The following is a 16,811-nucleotide window of genomic DNA, read 5'->3' on the forward strand; positions in this document are numbered from 1 at the left end:
GCCATCCATCCAGGCATATACAGAGGTAGAGGAATAATGCTAACACAATCTCATTTATGTAGCCTTTCTAGAAATAATCTGAAAAGGTCTAACCTTGTACAACCATATGATTGCCTTGTGAGTTCTGCAGTGCAAGAGTTTTGTCAGAGCACTCAAATATTTTACGTTTCATTTGCATATTTGGGTGCTCTGCTAACCTAGATGGTCGACCATCTAGGTTACATTTCAAGAGCAAGAGGTGACGACCTTCTGCTTCCTCACTAAGGTCGAAATCAATCCATAAACCCAAAGCTACTGCTTGAATGGCAGAAGCATGTCAATATTCAAAGCTACCCATGACTAATACGACTTTCAGCCTCCATGGGGCCTGTTGGTTTTGTGTCCAAATGACAAAGCTACAGGTCCAAAGTTCAAGGACAATTGGTGTGTGTGTGTGTGTGTGTGTGTGTGTGTGAGAGAGAGAGAGAGAGAGAGAGAGAGAGAGAGAGAGAGAGAGAGAGAGAGAGAGAGAGAGAGAGAGAGAGAGAACAATATTCCAATTTGGAGCATTCTGTTAGGGTCATTATCATGAATTTGCAGCAACAAATGAATATGAAATAGTTGCCTATTACAGCTTTTTTAGCAAACATCTATGCAAACCTCGGCATTTATAAATTCAACACATTCAGCTCTTAGTGTTTCCCATGGTTCAATTTGTTTCTGAACAGTTTTTTTTTGGCAGAGAATCAGAGAAATATCTTTAACCACAGAAGTTTCCATAATCATAATTTTCATTGTGCTAGTGAAATATCTTCCAAAAAATTTAAGAAAGGAAACAATTCAACAATTTTTATGTATGCATCCATCATGATTTTTTAAGAAGCACAAGCATCATTTTACCTTTGCCATTGAAGACAATCTCCGCTTGTGCTTCAAAAAAATAATGACAGGAAATACAAATAATCTTGCTCCCAAGAAATACAAATAATCGGACCTCGTTACAGATTTGGCGCATGGCTCCGCTGTGTTTGATGTGGTGCATCTGGAGGGAACGGAATGCTCGCTGCTTTGAAGATTGTGAGACGGGTTTGTCAAATCTGAAGAGAAAGATGTTGCAATTGTTGTATATGTGGAGGGATAGAATTAAGACTATACATGATTGTTCCTATTTTGATTTCTTAGACAGTTGTTCTCTTTCCCCTGTTCCTTAGGGGTTCCTTGTATACATCCTGTGTACTTTGGGTTGCGCCCCTTTGCGCCTTTTCAATAAATTTTACTTATCAAAAAAGAAATAAACTGGGCTAAATGTTAAAATCATGGATAGAAGACCCATTCTAACAGAATGCTGTTATAGGTAGCAACTCAAGGAGAGGCGCAAAAAATAATACAGAATTGACCAATGAATAACCAATAAATGCATCAAGTTCACAAGGAGGCTATCATAACTTTTATGATCAGAAAGGAGTAAAGCGAGGTATTATAATTCCATCAAGTTGAAGAGAAAGCGACCTTCAAAAACAGGAAACACTCTTCAAAGAACTCTTCCATCCATTCCATCCAGAAGACCTGACCATATTCCCTTTACAGGAGGTAATTGTGCAATAAAAGCATTCCAAGGGGGGTAACCAACACCACTACCACGGACACGCCCATCCATCCGTAGAGATAGATATCTGAAAAAATGAATACAAATAAACAAAATCACTTAACGCAAGTACTGTTATGCTAACTTCCCACAAATATGTTCAAGAGCATCTATCCCTTAAGAAAAATTTTACAGCAGACTATATTAAATTGACAGACAGTAAACTTATTCAAAATTGTCTATAGATGTACAATGTAACAAGATATTTGATTACAGTCTAAAAGAAAGAAAAGAAATACATGAAGCGAACTGGAACAAGGTTTGCATATATGCATGTAAAATTCATGAACTTCTTTTGTTCAAGAGTATAATATGTAGAAACCTTACACAGGAGACTCTGAGGAGACACCAGCCAGCTTTTTCTGATCATCTAGCCACCTATTGTTTATAAGAACAATAGCATATATGAGAGAGACAGCAACAGCCTGAAATGGATTGACACTTCTTTAATGAACATTGTGACTTACTTGGACCACTCAGAAACAAAAGCAGGTGCCAGCTGCCAGAGTCTCTTCCTTTTGGTTGTAATCTCCTTGTTCTCTTCATTTTCTTCAAACTCAAAACTAGGCAAATTTCCATCTGTAGCAAAGGGTACTACAAGCACTCCTCTCTCCAAAAGGCTTTCGGTGAAAGGTTCGCTTAGTCTAAAAGACTCCATAATGTAGGATGCAGGGCCAGCACAAATTACAAGACGAGCAATCCCTCTAAAAGAGCTGGCAGGGATAACCTTCTTTTGGTCTACACGGAGCTTAAGATTTGAAAGGTTTTCCTCCCTTGAAAGCCTAGCCAGTTGTGCATTCTTAGCATTGTTCTCCCTAGAATAAAGGAATGCGAAAAGAGAGACTGCTCCAATGTCTATGCCAAGACCTTTCAACATGTCAAGGATTCCAGCTGCTTTTGTGGGGTTCGTTAGAGCAGCAATCAATTGTGTGGTTGCTATTAATCCTCCCAGAGTACCACTTGCTATGAAAGCAAGATAAAAGAACATCCGAACAGTCCGAAAGGGAGTAAGAACTTCGCTCCGTATCTTGGCTGTAGAACTGAGAACAAATAAAATTGTGATTACAAGGAACCCTCACATGTAAAACAGAACTTGGTAGCAGAGGCATTGGATAAAAATAAACCAAGTTAGAGAAGAAATTGAAAATGCAACCAGCCTTATTTTCTAAGATTTATTTGTACTTGTACTTTAAAATAAGTTCTAAGTGCAAACACAATAAAGTGAATTGCTACTCAAATTTGCAAGTAAATTCATATTATATATTGCTTCCTTCGTCTCATATTGTTGGTTCTCTATTCTAATTGAAATGTCCCAAAATATTGTCTATTTTGATAAATGAATAGACACAATTTTTTAAAAATACTTATCCTTGAAAGTAAACACCCTTTTTTCATTTGCTTTATTTGAGTTTAAATTAAGGAGTGTAGTTTTGGAAACTTAGATCTATTTATTCGAAAGACAATATGTTAAATGATGTCTCCAAAGTTGGATTTTTAAAAGAGATCCAAGAATATGGATCAGAGGAATTATAAAAGCAGCATGTCCAAGTGAGTGAAATAAGTTGGATTTTCTTCATTCCCTTCTCTTTCCCTAGTTTTATCAGAACTGCAACACTTCAAGTTATCTCATGTCAGTCCTCAGTAATTACCAAAGAGGAGTCTCAGATACCTCATTCAGCCACACAATATAAGCATGTTCATTTCTAGATTTCCTTTTCTTATTACTCATCCCTCTCATTATCCTCAAATAAACTATTCCAATTCTTTGGACACTCCCTTGACGTCCTAGAATCACACACTACAAACCATTATCTTGCAAAACCATACAACAGTTTTAAAACTATTCGATGCGTCAATCCCAAAATTACACCAAAAGGATCCATGTTCATGAGATGTCACAAAGCACCTGAATGTGAACCTAATTAACTGGGATTAACACTTAGTTGAGTTGAGAATCACAAAAAACAAAATCACCACTTTTCCAGTCCAGCTCAATTTTTCTTAGAATATTAATTAAATGATTAAATCAATCATTTTCTACGAGCTTAACCTTTTGAGATAAGTAGTAGTTTAACAGAGCCAAAGGTCCTAAGTTCAACTTTGTCTCCTAAAATTCACTTCCCATTTTAGTTAAATATTCCATGTGTTGGGGCTCACTTATTAAAAAAGAGTTTGAACCCACACGTGAGAGAGAGAGTGATAGAATATATATTAATTAAATGATTAAATCAATCATTTTCTATCGACTTAAGCTTTTGGGTTAAGTGGTTGTTTAACAATTTTCATACACAAAATCCCCTTCTTGTTGATCAAAATGAGCATTATATTTCTTTGTTGGCTGAATATTGAATATTACTTAGCAAAAAGCTAAGATATCTCTCCCCATTACAGGATAAAAGTAACCCAAGTAACCCCCCCCTCAATCATCTTTCATATACATGGGTTTGTTTGGATGTCCCATACTCAGACACTACAGTAAAACAATGAACATGCCAAGAAATCATAAATTTTAAAACAACATCAACAGTGCTATGACACCCACAATTTAAATTCAGAAAAAATAGTAATATGAGAGAGAGAGAGCACCTGATTTCAGGGGATGGGGATGGCTTATTAGCAGCGGAGCAGATGATAGTGGAAGAACTTCGCTTTGGGCTGCGTGGACAGCGGCATGCTACAGTGTCAGAAGGGACCAACCCAGTGTTTCTATGAACAATAAATTGGCGACAGAGAAATTTGAAGTTGTTATTGCTGCTGACTTTGTGATGAAGAGGTTTCGGTGGTCGGAGAATGCACGGAACGTTTGCCACAGAAGCCATGGCTGAGTGCTAACTAGCTGGTGTAGTTAATTTCCCGGTTGTTCACTCACAGTTCTTTTGCTAACTGTTTTTGGATGGATGACCAGAATATTGCCACGCAGACGCTTGACCGTTGCCACCACCCTTCCACCTGTAGCCCAAGTTACACTTTGTTGATTTTTGGGGTGGTGAAATTTTAGGGTTCAAGAAACTTTTGGGATGGAAAATAATTTCTGAGGAGAAATTAATTCTATCACCTAATTATTACTTGTGGGGTGTTTGGAATATTATTATAATATTAATTAAATTATTTAGATTTATTATTTTTATTTTATAAGATAATCAGTTATTTAACACAGTATTAAGTTCAAACCTTGTCTATGTAATTTATCTTAGACCTCACTTTTTAAGGAAGAGTTTGAACTCACACGTGAAGAGAAGTATTAAAATTTTAATTAAATAATTAAATTCATCATTTCTATTCGCATAAGTTTTTAGAATAATTGGAGATTTAACATTATTAAAAAACAAGAAAAAATAAAAATTAGAGATTTAACACATATCTCTCTACTTAATAAAAAGAATCGCGTTAATACCTTAATTTTGTTTGGTTTAACTTGTAGAGTCTCACCAAACGCGTCTACTAAGACAATAAGTTGTGTTTATGTAATTTATACGAGAGATTGTTTTCCTTGTTTTGCTCCCTCTACTGATTTTCATATTTGTTACTCAGAGAGATTGTTTTCCTTGTACTACAACTTTTATTATAAGTCGTTGACAAAATTGACGTGGTAGTTACCACAAGCCGACATGATAAGTGTCACGACAGTTTCTAGCTAATATAATAAATTTCACGTAGATACTCCGTTAGTTTATAAGAAAAATTGTAGTAAAAACTGTAGTCATTCAAACATTTTCCATTGTTTTGTTGGTGTACTCTTTGGGCATATATTCTTCTCCTTTTCGCACTTGCATTTGTTAAAGAAATCTATAGTCAAACATAGCAAAAGCCTTCAATAAAATAACTTATCTCCTAATCCTTTGGATTCAAAGCTTACAAAGACCAAGAAAACCAATCCATTTGTTCAAGTATATGAACTTATTTCCAGGCTAGAAAGAAGATCACACAGCCAACAAGAATGGCAGAAGTGAAGCTCCTAGGAGCTTGGCCTAGCGTTTACTGCTACAGAGTTATATGGGCTCTGAAACTCAAGGGTGTGAAATATGAATATGTAGAAGAAGATCTTTCCCACAAGAGTGATCTTCTTTTGAAGTATAACCCAGTTCATAAGACGATCCCAGTGCTTGTTCATGGTGGAAATCCAATTTCTGAGTCAACTGTTATTCTTGAGTACATTGATGAGGTTTGGCCACATAATCCCTTGCTGAAAGATGACCCTTATGAGAAGGCCATGGCTCGGTTTTGGACAAAGTTTGAAGAGGAAAAGGTAATACATAATTTTAATCTCTCTTTCTCTCTCTCTCTCTCTCTCTCTCTCTCTCTCTCTCTCTCTCTCTATATATATATATATATATATATATATATATATATATATATATATATGTTTATTTTCCTCCATTTAAGAGTATGAAATCCTCAAATTACTAGTGGGTTTTTCTTCAATTCTTCCTCTCTTCATTTCAATTTCTTTCATGACAAAGTTCTCAAGGAATTTTCACATGCTTGATCAAAATGAACTGTTTAAGGACTTAAAATCCCAATGAAGTAGTAAACAATATTTTTCATTAAAAAGAATAATAATAAATCATTAGAGGAATTCTAGTAAACTCAAAACTAGAAAACTTGATTAAGAGTCCGTTTGGTTTAGAGGTTTGAAAAATAACAATTTTAAAATTCAGTTAATTAAAACATAATTTTTAAAAATGCAATTAAGTGTTTGGTAAAATTGTTATTCAGCCTTTAAAATCGTGCTTTTAAAACGCGCTTCCTACATCAATTTTTCTGAAACGCATTCTCAATTGAAACACTTTTCACAATTTTGCTTAAAACGCATTTTAAGAGTCTCTAACCTAATATTTTTGGCTTCCCTAGAGCCCCATTTTTTCAGTTTCTTTCATGCTGTGGGAGAAGAGCAAGAGAAGGCAACAAAAGAAGCCAAAGAGCTGTTGAGAATAATAGAAGATAATGGCCTTGGGGGGAAGAAATTTTTTGGAGGCAATGAGATTGGATTGGCAGACCTTGCCTTTGGATGGTTATCTGGCTGGCTTGAAGTTATGGAAGAAGCAGTTGGTGTAAGACTGCTGGAAGCTGACAGCTTCCCACGCCTACATGCTTGGAGTAAAAACTTCAAGGAAGTCCCTGTGATCAAAGAGAACCTTCCTGTTGGCAATGAAATGTTGGCACATTTCAAACATCTAAGGGAGATGTTTATTGCATCAACATCATAGATCTTAGCTTTGGAATTTTCCATGTAGGCCTTGTTCTTTATTTCCATTGTTGGGATTTTTTTGTTTTTTTGTTTTTTTTTTTTTTTTACGAGGAGCCCTTTCAAGGTAGGGTTCCTTTGGGACCCATCATTGTCAGATAAACTCTGAATACATGACCTCGCTTGCAAAAACCATGTGTCTGGTAATTAAAGAGACTCAAATAACCGATCTCGTGGTATTACACTCCAAACGAGCGACCATTCGAGCTAACCCTGGTGGGCTTATTGTTGGAAATTTACAATATGATTATGAGTTCTCCTGTATAAGTGCTAAGAAATGATTTTTAAAGGAGTATATCAATTATTGTTATCAACTGTAGCCTTAGTTCCTCTTCACTGCTTGGTTATTGACTTTATTATTTCTTGTCATTTATTGGCATACGTGATAAGTATCATCTGGACTGCCACGTGACAGTCCACATCTTGGCGGCTAACATAATATTGGTAAGTACCACGTGAACTGTTATGTCGGTGTGTAATGGATTTGTAGCAGAAACTGTAATACTCATGGTAACACTAATTTTCTGGTATACGTGATAAGTGTCATATGAATTACCACGTGACAGTCCACATCTTAGCGGCTAACATAGTATTGGTAAGTACCACGTGAATTGTTATGTGAGTGTGCAATAGATTTGTAGCAAAAGCTGTAGTACTCATAGTAACACTCATTTTTCATAATGTTCATTGTTGGAAGTTGCAATGAAGACAAGTCATAATGAGTGAATCGAGAAATTGATATCTTATACATTTGATCATTTTGTGGGGCGTACACTTTTTGCCAAGTGTAATGATATTTGTACAACTTGTGCACAACAATCTATATCGTTAATGACTAAAAATAAATGCTAAAATATCATTACACATAAGGATTGTTGTATACAAGTTGTATACCTAACACCCCTTTCTTGCCAATTATGTCATATTCATTTCAATATATATATATAGTACAAGTTGTATACCTAACACTCCTTTCTTGCCAATTTTGTCATATTCATCTCAATATATATATATATATATTATTTTATTTTCCTTAAAAAAACTATTAGTTAAACATCGGAAATTTCAAGAGTCGAGTGGATAACGCCACTTGACCCACCAGTCAAACCATTAAACCACCTAAAATTATCTACTCAGACTTGAACACTAGTCCAACTATATGCTTGCAGCTCCAGTATGGAATCTATATATATATATGTATATTCATTGGTGTAGGAAGTAGAAAGAAAATAACAAGAATGGAAGAAGTAAAGGTACTAGGAGCTTGGCCTAGTCCATACGTTTACAGAGTTATATGGGCTCTGAAACTGAAGGGTATCAGATATGAGTATGTAGAAGAAGATGTATTGTTTAACAAGAGTGAAATGCTTTTGAAGTACAACCCAGTGCATAAGAAGGTTCCAGTGCTCGTTCATGGTGGAAGACCCATAGCAGAATCCATCGTCATTCTTGAGTACATTGAAGAGACGTGGCCGGAGAACCCTTTGCTTCCAGATGATCCTCATCAGAGGGCCGTGGCTCGGTTTTGGACAAAGTTTGGAGAGGACAAGGTAGCTATAACTCTAAATTTTTCTTCCTTACAGCTCTTAAATTCGTGACCATTTATTTAAAATGAAAGGTCTTCTTTTTCCAATCAATTTTTGAGGTGGTCCAGCCACCCTTGAAGGCTTACCGGGATGGCAATATCACCCTCTTAAGACTTGAGGGGGCAGCCGACCATGCCTTCAAAGCTTATGAGAGGTGGTTGGCTACCTCCAAAGGCTTTTGGGGTGATTCGACCACTCTCTTGAGAGTTTTGAGGGTAGTCCAACCACCTCCAAAAGCCTTGAGAGGGGGTGTTCCGACCACCTTCAAGGCTTATGGGGGGTAGCATACCACTCCCTTAACCCAAAAGCCATAAGGGAAACTTTGAATGGAATAGATTTTTTCTAGACTCAGATCATAAGAAGATTGAGATGTTACCACCTCTAACCAGCTGGGAAACTTTTTTGCGTTCTGGAGAACTACCGGAGAAGAACAAGTGAAAGCAACAAAAGAAGCGCAAGAACTTGTGAGAATCCTGGAAGAGCATGGTCTTGGGGAGAAGAAGTATTTCGGTGGCAATGAGATAGGACTGGCCGACCTAACTTTTGGGTGGATGGCTTGCTGGCTAGAAGTCCTGGAAGAAGCAGCTGGGGTCAAAGTGGTGGAAGCTGATAGCTTCCCTCGCTTACATGCATGGATCAAAAACTTCATAGAAATTCCAGCAATCAAAGAGAACCTTCCTGATCGCAATGCATTGTTGGCCTACTTCAAGCAGCGAAGGGAATCGATCCTATCTTAAACACTAGCACTAGCATCATCGTCGTTTGCAATTCGGATAGAGATCTCTAACAATTTTGTTGTCTGAATTGTAGCAATTCGGACAGCAAATTGCTAGAGATCTGAATGCTTACAATTTAATGGCATGCATGCTCATTGCTCTCAGTCTCTTGATGTGATTTTCAAGAACTAATAATATAAAAAAATAAAACAAATACGTGCATCTATAGACTTGCAAATATCAGTGTTAATGGAAGAATATTTTGCATTTTTTTAGTGTGTCAACAATTATGGTGTATTGTTCATCCTATTCACTCAAATTGGCAAGTTTTGAGGCCATTTTCCAGCTAAAACGGACATGATAAATAACTAAATAACTTTAAGACTGCTGCTAGAGGTACTACAGCTTTTATTACAAGTCCCTTACAAATTTGACATGACAATCATAATTTTTTTTTGATAAGTAAAGTATATTCAAAAAGCACAAAGGAGCGCAACCCATGGTACACATGACGTATACATGAAGCCCCTAATTCAAAGAAAAAAGAGAGATATGACAATCATAAATAGTGAAATGATTAGGTATTTTCACTCTTCGCATGGAGATAAGAGCTTAATCACACCAGTTATACTACCACGTCAAGTTTGTAAGGAAATTGAAGTAAAAACTGTAGTACCAGAAGCATTTTCCTAACTTTAAAGTTCACAGTTTCTCCTTGTCCCTACATAGAAAATAGAATTTACTTTTAGTCGATTCTAATACAGGTTAGCATGATAACATCTCCATAGCAAAATTGATCTAGCTGTCAGTGTAGCATTGCTTAAAAATTCAACATCAACCTTATCACTTCGAAGACAGTAAACCACCTTAGTGTTTAATATAAACAAGGTTTTTGGGTCACTCTCTTTATACCCAGATTAAATTTACATACATCTTCAATTAGATAATAAGGGAATTCATAAGAAGCTCAGTAATTATATGACCCTAAGTTACTTCTCACTTCCAGAAACAAAAATTCTGTAATCTCTAAACAGTTATTTCCTCATTAAATTTCCAAGGAAACAAAAGGAGAAATCATATTAATTTCTAAAAACATCGCACACGTAACCAAAAAATCAGCAAGGATCATCAAGGTTTAAGAAAAAAAGAAAGCTTACATTTAATAAGTTTAAGGTTTTGACCACACCCAAACTTCAGCGTTTTTGACCCACAAAACTTCCATCAACTGCCAAAGCATTAGGGTTTACTGTAAATATATCAGCAAAGAAGATTCAGTCTAGAATTTATGATATGGTAGAGGAAGAAATGTGACATGTTTTCTTGTGAAGTCCAAGGTCTGCATGGGGATCAAATTCTTCAAGACAACATTTCCAAGGCCTAGCTCTCGGTAGTTTTGGCATTAGCTTCTGACAGCAAAGGTTCAAGTTCTCCTTTCCGGTATAGCTTCACTGTATCTGCATCAGAATAAGAAGCAACACTAGATATAAAAAATGTTTCACTTCATTTGTCTTTTCTTCTTTTGGGTGTCTAACCGCAAATCCAAAGACTTTCAAACTATTGGCAACAGGAAAGAGATTCAAGTCATCTATGGATTCGAGGGTGATACCTCCACAGTTACAGGTCAAGAGTTTGGGAATCGCTAGCAGCTTCTATGTATGAGAATAAAGTCAAGAAAATATTGGAAGTTTTAAATTTGGAAGACACTGTAAGGATGATGAAATTTATGGAAGATGTAAGAAGAATTTGAGGAAGAAAATAGAAAAAGCCGAGGGGAGAAAAAGTGTGGTAGGCATTGAACAAACCATCTCATGAATTACAAATGGTTGTCATAGATTTGGATTACACAATTTGTGGCCACACCATAAGACTGCAAGGCAGAGTACACAAGAGCGCACTCCATGACTCGTGGCCACACCATTCAGCTGCATGGCTCCACCTTCCCACAGCATGCTGGTTAGAGAGGTTGTGCCCCTCCAGAGAGAGATGTGTCTCTGCTGAGTGACATGACTCCTCATTGGACCAATATGTCCTTATGCTTGGTTGCAATTGGTACCTCTCGGTACATTAAAAACACAACCAATCAGTTTCCCTCCATTCAATCAATTCACACAATCTCACAAAGTTCTCTCTAACATATCTTTCTAAGCATCTTGCTGTGTGATGCCCAGTCTAATGAAAATCACACAGCCAATCTCTCCCAGATATCAGGAACAACCAGTAAGAACATCATACCTGTACATCCGCCAATATGTTTGCCCCCTGGTCAAGGAGAGGAATCAGAATTCGAGAATCTATTCGCAAAAAATATCCAAATGGATCAAACAGCAAAAATAAATCCAAAAATATATCACAACAGAAATTTCAGCAAAAGAAAAACTGTCCAACTGATACATTCACATTGTTAAAAGATAGTTTCTAGCAGAATCTTTCAATTGCCAATTATCATGATATTGGAGCTATATCTTTATAACACTTTATAGACAGGATGTGAAATAATGGAGTAACGCTCATTGCATTATTCATTTATGAATAAAGACATTACGATGAAAATCATAGCTCATCTTGCTCCATACTGAAATTAAAAAAAAAAAACAGTATAATAATTGATGATTAAAGACAGCAGAATATCAATGGCCTTGTATTAAAAATGATAAACAGGTTTCTAAAATGACCTTCTAAATCAGATAATCTTATACAGTGTCGATTAGATTAAGATTGCCTTTGATTTTTTCCAAATATTTACTTCATTTGGCACTCCACTTTAGATCATCTTTGTAGGGTTAAGTACAATTCACTTTCAAATTTCCTGAATTTTGTATAGTTCTGACGACTAAATCCCTCATTCTGTCAAATTAGGGAACTGATTCATCTCTACCAAGCAGACTAATAGCTACTAAGTTCGTTTTGCATTAATTTATTCGACTAACTCTAAAACAGTTACTTAAGACAGCCGTGAATTCAGCAATACCAAGCTGCCCTACGTCAGTTGATATATTTTTTTTTTTTGGAGGTGAGCGCATATTACTTTATGCAGAATCAATGTTTTTTACTACATTTATTATCTAAATTCGTGTTCAGAAGAGGCTACTTGGGTATCAATAAGGACTTTCAGATCCTTTTCCAACAGCACAATCTAAAACCTTGCTGTCCAGTGTGGTTTCTCTCTCACAAACAGTTGCAACAAATTAGTACACATCGAAATTTGTTCCAGTAAATTATGAAGAATATACAAATGGACCTGATGCATTAGTAGCAGAATATACGCAAATGTTGCTTTTACCAATTTTCAAGTCTGGGGAATCCCTCTCCCTCTTGTGCAAATTACTACATGTCAATAGAAATCTGTACTTTATCCATTTGAAAAATATGGATGATAAAAAAATAACCATGTTGGTTTGGTGAAGAAAAACCAGAAGAATAAAAATCGAAACAGAAAGGACTACATCCCTTGGATTTTTCATGTGGGCTAGCTGAGTTGCCCCTGTGTACTTAGGGGCGCCTTACGCTTTTTTAATGAAATTTTCTTACTTATCAAAAAAAAAAAGTTAATGTTAAGCATTCCAAAAGTACAACTTACCAATGAAAACATTTGGTACAGTATGTTGTCCAGTAAGCCTCTCTAGAACCTTCTGAACTTGTGGCCCTTGGGGACCTGGAGGGGGTAAAAAAAAGAAGATTGGATGTCCACAAGAAGATAATAGAACTGAAAGACAAGCACTACATAGAAGAAGCGGACTAGCAAGCTCCACTTTCATAGTAATTCCCATAAGTGGCAAATAATGATAGAAGCAGAAAAACTCTTTTATTAATCTAAGGAAATGAATTAGAATAACTCAAACATAGCTGTCTTGTATTCCCAAGAGCTGAATTTGATATATCCCATAAGAAGCAACATCGTTAATTGATCAGTCAGTGATGAGTCATGAAAAAACCAAAAACCAGGATCTAAGCATCAACAAAAGTAGATGGTTGCCAAATTTCATGCAGGACACTGCCATCAATGACATGTAAGCCCATTTATTTCAGAGAAAATTATGATAAGAAAGAATATCCCAATGACCTTGAACAAGGCGTACTTGACTTAGGTTTTTGGTGCTCTATTGATTAAAATATGAGTCACAGGAAACCGTTTCCCAGATTTACTCTTTAGTATAACTATAATCTTACTGATCTTCCTCACACAAAATATAGGCTACAGCTTCTTAAAGTCATTGAACTCGTCATGGTTGAAACTCTTAATAAGGAAGTTCCAGCAGTAGAGACAACTTTAAGAATGAGGCTTGTAAAATGCCTGGAACACATTCATGCTTAGACATGTCTTGAAGTATTACATCCAATGAGAAAGCAGGAATTGTACTTGTTAATGTAAAAAGCCTCAAACATTCTTATAAAAAAAAATGTAAAAAGCCTCCTCACACAAAATATAGGCTGCAGCTTCTTAAAGTCATTGAACTCGTCATGGTTGAAACTCTTAATAAGGAAGTTCCAGCAGTAGAGACAACTTTAAGAATGAGGCTTGTAAAATGCCTGGAACACATTCATGCTTAGACATGTCTTGAAGTATTGCATCCAATGAGAAAGCAGGAATTGTACTTGTTAATGTAAAAAGCCTCAAACATTCTTATAAAAAAAAAAATGTAAAAAGCCTCCTCACACAAAATATAGGCTGCAGCTTCTTAAAGTCATTGAACTCGTCATGGTTGAAACTCTTACTAAGGAAGTTCCAGCAGTAGAGACAACTTTAAGAATGAGGCTTGTAAAATGCCTGGAACACATTCATGCTTAGACATGTCTTGAAGTATTACATCCATTGAGAAAGCAGGAATTGTACTTGTTAATGTAAAAAGCCTCAAAACATTCTTATAAAAAAAAAATGTAAAAAGCCTCAAACATGCTTAGACATGTGATGCAGGACCAACAATAATCACAAAAATAAAGCGGTGAAAGGAGGGAAAAGAGAGGGGAAAGAAGGTAAAAGGGGAGAAAGAAAGAAGAAGCTAAGGGATGTGGGGGGGGGGGGGGGGGGGGGGGGAGGGAGGGAGAATCAATTTCACATATTTTTTATTGCATCAAAGTCTGCCTCTATTAGAGTAAAAAACACGCTTAAATAGATTAACGACTAAACACTAATCTAGAGCAATGCCCATTTATTGAATAATAATAATAATAAATAAATAAAAAAAAAAAGAGAAAGAAATTGACTCTTTAAAATTAAATAAAACATAAAACTAATCATAGAGGAGCTCACTTCCTTTTTTCTCCATTCTTTGTACTCCTGGACGGCTGCGTATTTAGCACCTCTAGAGATTAGTTATAACGATTTCCTTGTATTGCTTTCTTCTTCTTCTTCTTAATTGTCTCTCTTGTATACCCCCTGTATACTTGATTGCGCTTTTCGTTTTTCTAATAAAATTTTTCTTCTTACTTATCAAAAAAAAATTATTAGACCTAAATAAAAGTAAAATTCGCATCTTTCCCCTTGCATCATTGCCTTAACGTACTACTATATATTATCTAATGAACAAGAAGAAACTTATGATTTTAAGAATATTATTCCAAAGATATAATCAAACTTATTTTGAAAAGATAATTGCATAAAATTGTCCATACATCATGTTTTTTCAAGTACTTGGTTGTTGGCTGGCTGGGGTAGGAAAATGGGTGGGAGTAGAGCCTATGTTGCATGGATATTGGTATTGTTCTGGCGAAGTAGGACCATGTAGATGCAAAGGAATCATACAGACACTTGAAGGAAACAGCACTCCATGGGAGAGATTAAATTGAAAATTCCCAGAACTGTATTCTCTTAGGTCTTGTTTCATCCTCTAGACTCCTGGTTTCTAATCCTTCAGGTTCACTTTACTGGAATTTGCTGATTGTCACATATTTTCAGACATTTTCTAAGTCAGGAACAACACCTAGTACTCTCAAAAGAGACAGAATCCACCTTAATTTCTTCATGTCTATTAGGAAGATTGACACTTTGAAGAGTCTTTAAGTAAGACCATAATAACCATTCAACCCAAAAGCTTAAATCTATGGATTTGGATCCAACTATACAATATTAACCACTCACACTTGTGACATCTTTTCAACGTGGTACTCAATCTTTTTACATTCACACATATATACTCAACAATCTCCTCATGTGTGAGTTCATCACCACATGGCTACATTCCCCTCGACCAGAAGCTTTTGTTTCTTTTTTCTATCAATTTCATTGATCGTCTCTAGAATCACTTGTGTTGCATGTGGGTTTGCTTGCGCCATGCACCTTTATCCCTACTTTAGGGACTCTTGTTTGTGCCTACGCCATTCCACCATACCGCAAACCACCGATGACTTTGATACCACTTGGGAGATTGATTTTTTAAGGATTTCTTTCTATGAGACCATAATATAACACAATGGGACATCACTCAATCCCTTAAGTGGGTTTGAATGTAACTATACTATATTAACCACTCACGATTGTGATATTTTTTCAATGTTAGACTCAATCATTTTATACTCATACGTGTATAAGTAACAATGGATCCATGTTGGTTAGGAAAAAGATCTCAATCCTAGATGTCCCATCGCCTGCTTCTTCCTAATTTTCCAGCAAATATTATACACTTTAAATATTAGATTTGAGGTTTGACAGGCAAACCAATTTGACTCCGCTGCATTACCCTCCAGTTAGCGTATCCATTTACAACTACGCACATACACAAAAATACATAGAATATAAGTTTTGAAGAGAGAAATATAACACTCACCCAGTTCGTCCAATTCAATGACCAATGGCTGCACACCAAGCCTGTTGAACAACGCCTTGACTTCAGACGAGTACCTTAAACACAAATTCCAACAAGACCCATTTCAAATTTCCAAAAACCAAACACAACCCACGACACAAGACACAAAAATTAGCATTAAAAAACTGCAATTGAGATTGAGAGAGAAAGATTTGAACCCACGAGCACCAAGTTTTGGAGTAAACAACAACTGGGCTCTCAGCCACCGTCTTCTTCACGCTCTCCTCGAGCCGAGACCCGAACGAGGAAGCCATAGCTTGAACCGAAATGGGCCTGTGTGTTCTTGAGCCATTGGTGCTAAGGTTTGAGCTTGAGCTGGTTCTGAGGCTGTGAGTGTTGTTGAGAGAAATAGAACAAAGCGAGGACTTGGTGTTTGGAGAGAGAGTGCGAGGAGAATTTACAAAGAGAGAGGTGAAACTGGCGAGGTTAGATGCGACTGCCATTGCGTTGTGTTTGGTCCTTCAACAGCTTTTTTGGAGTTGCAGCTTTTTCCTTGTCACTTCACTTTACGTCTCACTAGATTGCTTGCCTTTCTATTTGGGTTTCTCTAGATGTTTAGGGGTCTACTCGCTGTTTGGGCTTTTGCCGATTTGTTGCTGGTATTCACGTGATATGAGCACTAAACACATAAGATTAATGATATTTAGTATATTATTATATTAATTAGTGAAAATCAGTTGTTAGGTTAGAATTTGTAAAAAGGAAAAAAAAATTAATAATTAATTCTTACCGTCACATCATTCGAATGCTTTGTTATTCGTCACGCTAAATTTTGAATAAATCAAGACGTGAAAATAGAGAAGATTTATTTCATGATTAATATTTTATTTTTGTATAATT

At 36.2% G+C, this 16,811-nt stretch overlaps 4 protein-coding genes across 6 annotated transcripts; 2 read left to right on the plus strand and 2 right to left on the minus strand.

Annotated features, from left to right (window-relative positions):
* Window positions 1–1,276: 1,276 nt before the first annotated feature.
* Window positions 1,277–4,668, minus strand: LOC133857456 (protein LOW PSII ACCUMULATION 1, chloroplastic). 2 transcript variants are annotated; one of them, XM_062292732.1, is made up of 4 exons: window positions 4,211–4,665; window positions 2,092–2,664; window positions 1,952–2,002; window positions 1,277–1,652 (listed from the first exon to the last, which is right to left on the minus strand). In XM_062292732.1, the coding sequence occupies exons 1-4, from the start codon at window positions 4,441–4,443 to the stop codon at window positions 1,511–1,513; spliced, it is 999 nt and encodes a 332-aa protein (XP_062148716.1). In that variant the 5' UTR covers window positions 4,444–4,665; the 3' UTR covers window positions 1,277–1,510. The 2 variants fall into 2 exon arrangements, with proteins under 2 accessions (XP_062148716.1, XP_062148717.1); XM_062292733.1 differs by having other exon boundaries at window positions 1,519–1,652; window positions 1,947–2,002; window positions 4,211–4,668.
* A 788-nt stretch (window positions 4,669–5,456) lies between these two features.
* LOC133857620 (probable glutathione S-transferase) lies at window positions 5,457–7,179 on the plus strand. Its single transcript, XM_062292891.1, has 3 exons — window positions 5,457–5,870; window positions 6,238–6,240; window positions 6,478–7,179. The coding sequence occupies exons 1-3, from the start codon at window positions 5,562–5,564 to the stop codon at window positions 6,829–6,831; spliced, it is 666 nt and encodes a 221-aa protein (XP_062148875.1). The 5' UTR covers window positions 5,457–5,561; the 3' UTR covers window positions 6,832–7,179.
* An 887-nt stretch (window positions 7,180–8,066) lies between these two features.
* LOC133857152 (glutathione transferase GST 23-like) lies at window positions 8,067–9,335 on the plus strand. Its single transcript, XM_062292285.1, has 2 exons — window positions 8,067–8,419; window positions 8,845–9,335. The coding sequence occupies exons 1-2, from the start codon at window positions 8,108–8,110 to the stop codon at window positions 9,190–9,192; spliced, it is 660 nt and encodes a 219-aa protein (XP_062148269.1). The 5' UTR covers window positions 8,067–8,107; the 3' UTR covers window positions 9,193–9,335.
* Window positions 9,336–9,509: 174 nt separating this feature from the next.
* LOC133857153 (glutaredoxin-C5, chloroplastic) lies at window positions 9,510–16,562 on the minus strand. Of its 2 annotated transcripts, XR_009898312.1 has the most exons (7): window positions 16,134–16,562; window positions 15,933–16,006; window positions 12,749–12,823; window positions 11,404–11,430; window positions 10,486–10,625; window positions 10,329–10,396; window positions 9,510–9,892 (listed from the first exon to the last, which is right to left on the minus strand). XR_009898312.1 is itself a non-coding variant. In XM_062292287.1 (5 exons), exons 1-5 carry the CDS (start codon window positions 16,412–16,414, stop codon window positions 10,549–10,551), a joined length of 534 nt encoding a protein of 177 aa, XP_062148271.1. In that variant the 5' UTR covers window positions 16,415–16,561; the 3' UTR covers window positions 10,306–10,548. The 2 variants fall into 2 exon arrangements, 1 of the variants encoding a protein (XP_062148271.1); XM_062292287.1 differs by lacking the exon at window positions 9,510–9,892 and having other exon boundaries at window positions 10,306–10,625; window positions 16,134–16,561.
* Window positions 16,563–16,811: the final 249 nt, after the last annotated feature.

The sequence above is a fragment of the Alnus glutinosa genome, chromosome 14 (genome assembly GCF_958979055.1).
Source record: "Alnus glutinosa chromosome 14, dhAlnGlut1.1, whole genome shotgun sequence".
Lineage (NCBI taxonomy): Eukaryota > Viridiplantae > Streptophyta > Magnoliopsida > Fagales > Betulaceae > Alnus > Alnus glutinosa.

Excerpts from the sequence above, each read along its gene's own strand:
- LOC133857456 (XM_062292732.1), bottom strand. The coding sequence starts at position 4,443 with ATGGCTTCTGTGGCAAACGTTCCGTGCATTCTCCGACCACCGAAACCT. Across the intron at positions 2,665-4,210 it reads TCCCCATCCCCTGAAATCAG|TTCTACAGCCAAGATACGGA; the intron begins GTGCTCTCTCTC and ends ATTTGTTCTCAG. Across the intron at positions 2,003-2,091 it reads TTTGTTTCTGAGTGGTCCAA|GTGGCTAGATGATCAGAAAA; the intron begins GTAAGTCACAAT and ends TATAAACAATAG.
- LOC133857620 (XM_062292891.1), top strand. The coding sequence starts at position 5,562 with ATGGCAGAAGTGAAGCTCCTAGGAGCTTGGCCTAGCGTTTACTGCTAC.
- LOC133857152 (XM_062292285.1), top strand. The coding sequence starts at position 8,108 with ATGGAAGAAGTAAAGGTACTAGGAGCTTGGCCTAGTCCATACGTTTAC. Across the intron at positions 8,420-8,844 it reads CAAAGTTTGGAGAGGACAAG|CTGGGAAACTTTTTTGCGTT; the intron begins GTAGCTATAACT and ends ACCTCTAACCAG.
- LOC133857153 (XM_062292287.1), bottom strand. The coding sequence starts at position 16,414 with ATGGCAGTCGCATCTAACCTCGCCAGTTTCACCTCTCTCTTTGTAAAT. Across the intron at positions 16,007-16,133 it reads TACTCCAAAACTTGGTGCTC|GTACTCGTCTGAAGTCAAGG; the intron begins GTGGGTTCAAAT and ends TTTGTGTTTAAG. Across the intron at positions 11,431-12,748 it reads TGTACCAAATGTTTTCATTG|GGGGCAAACATATTGGCGGA; the intron begins GTAAGTTGTACT and ends CTCCTTGACCAG.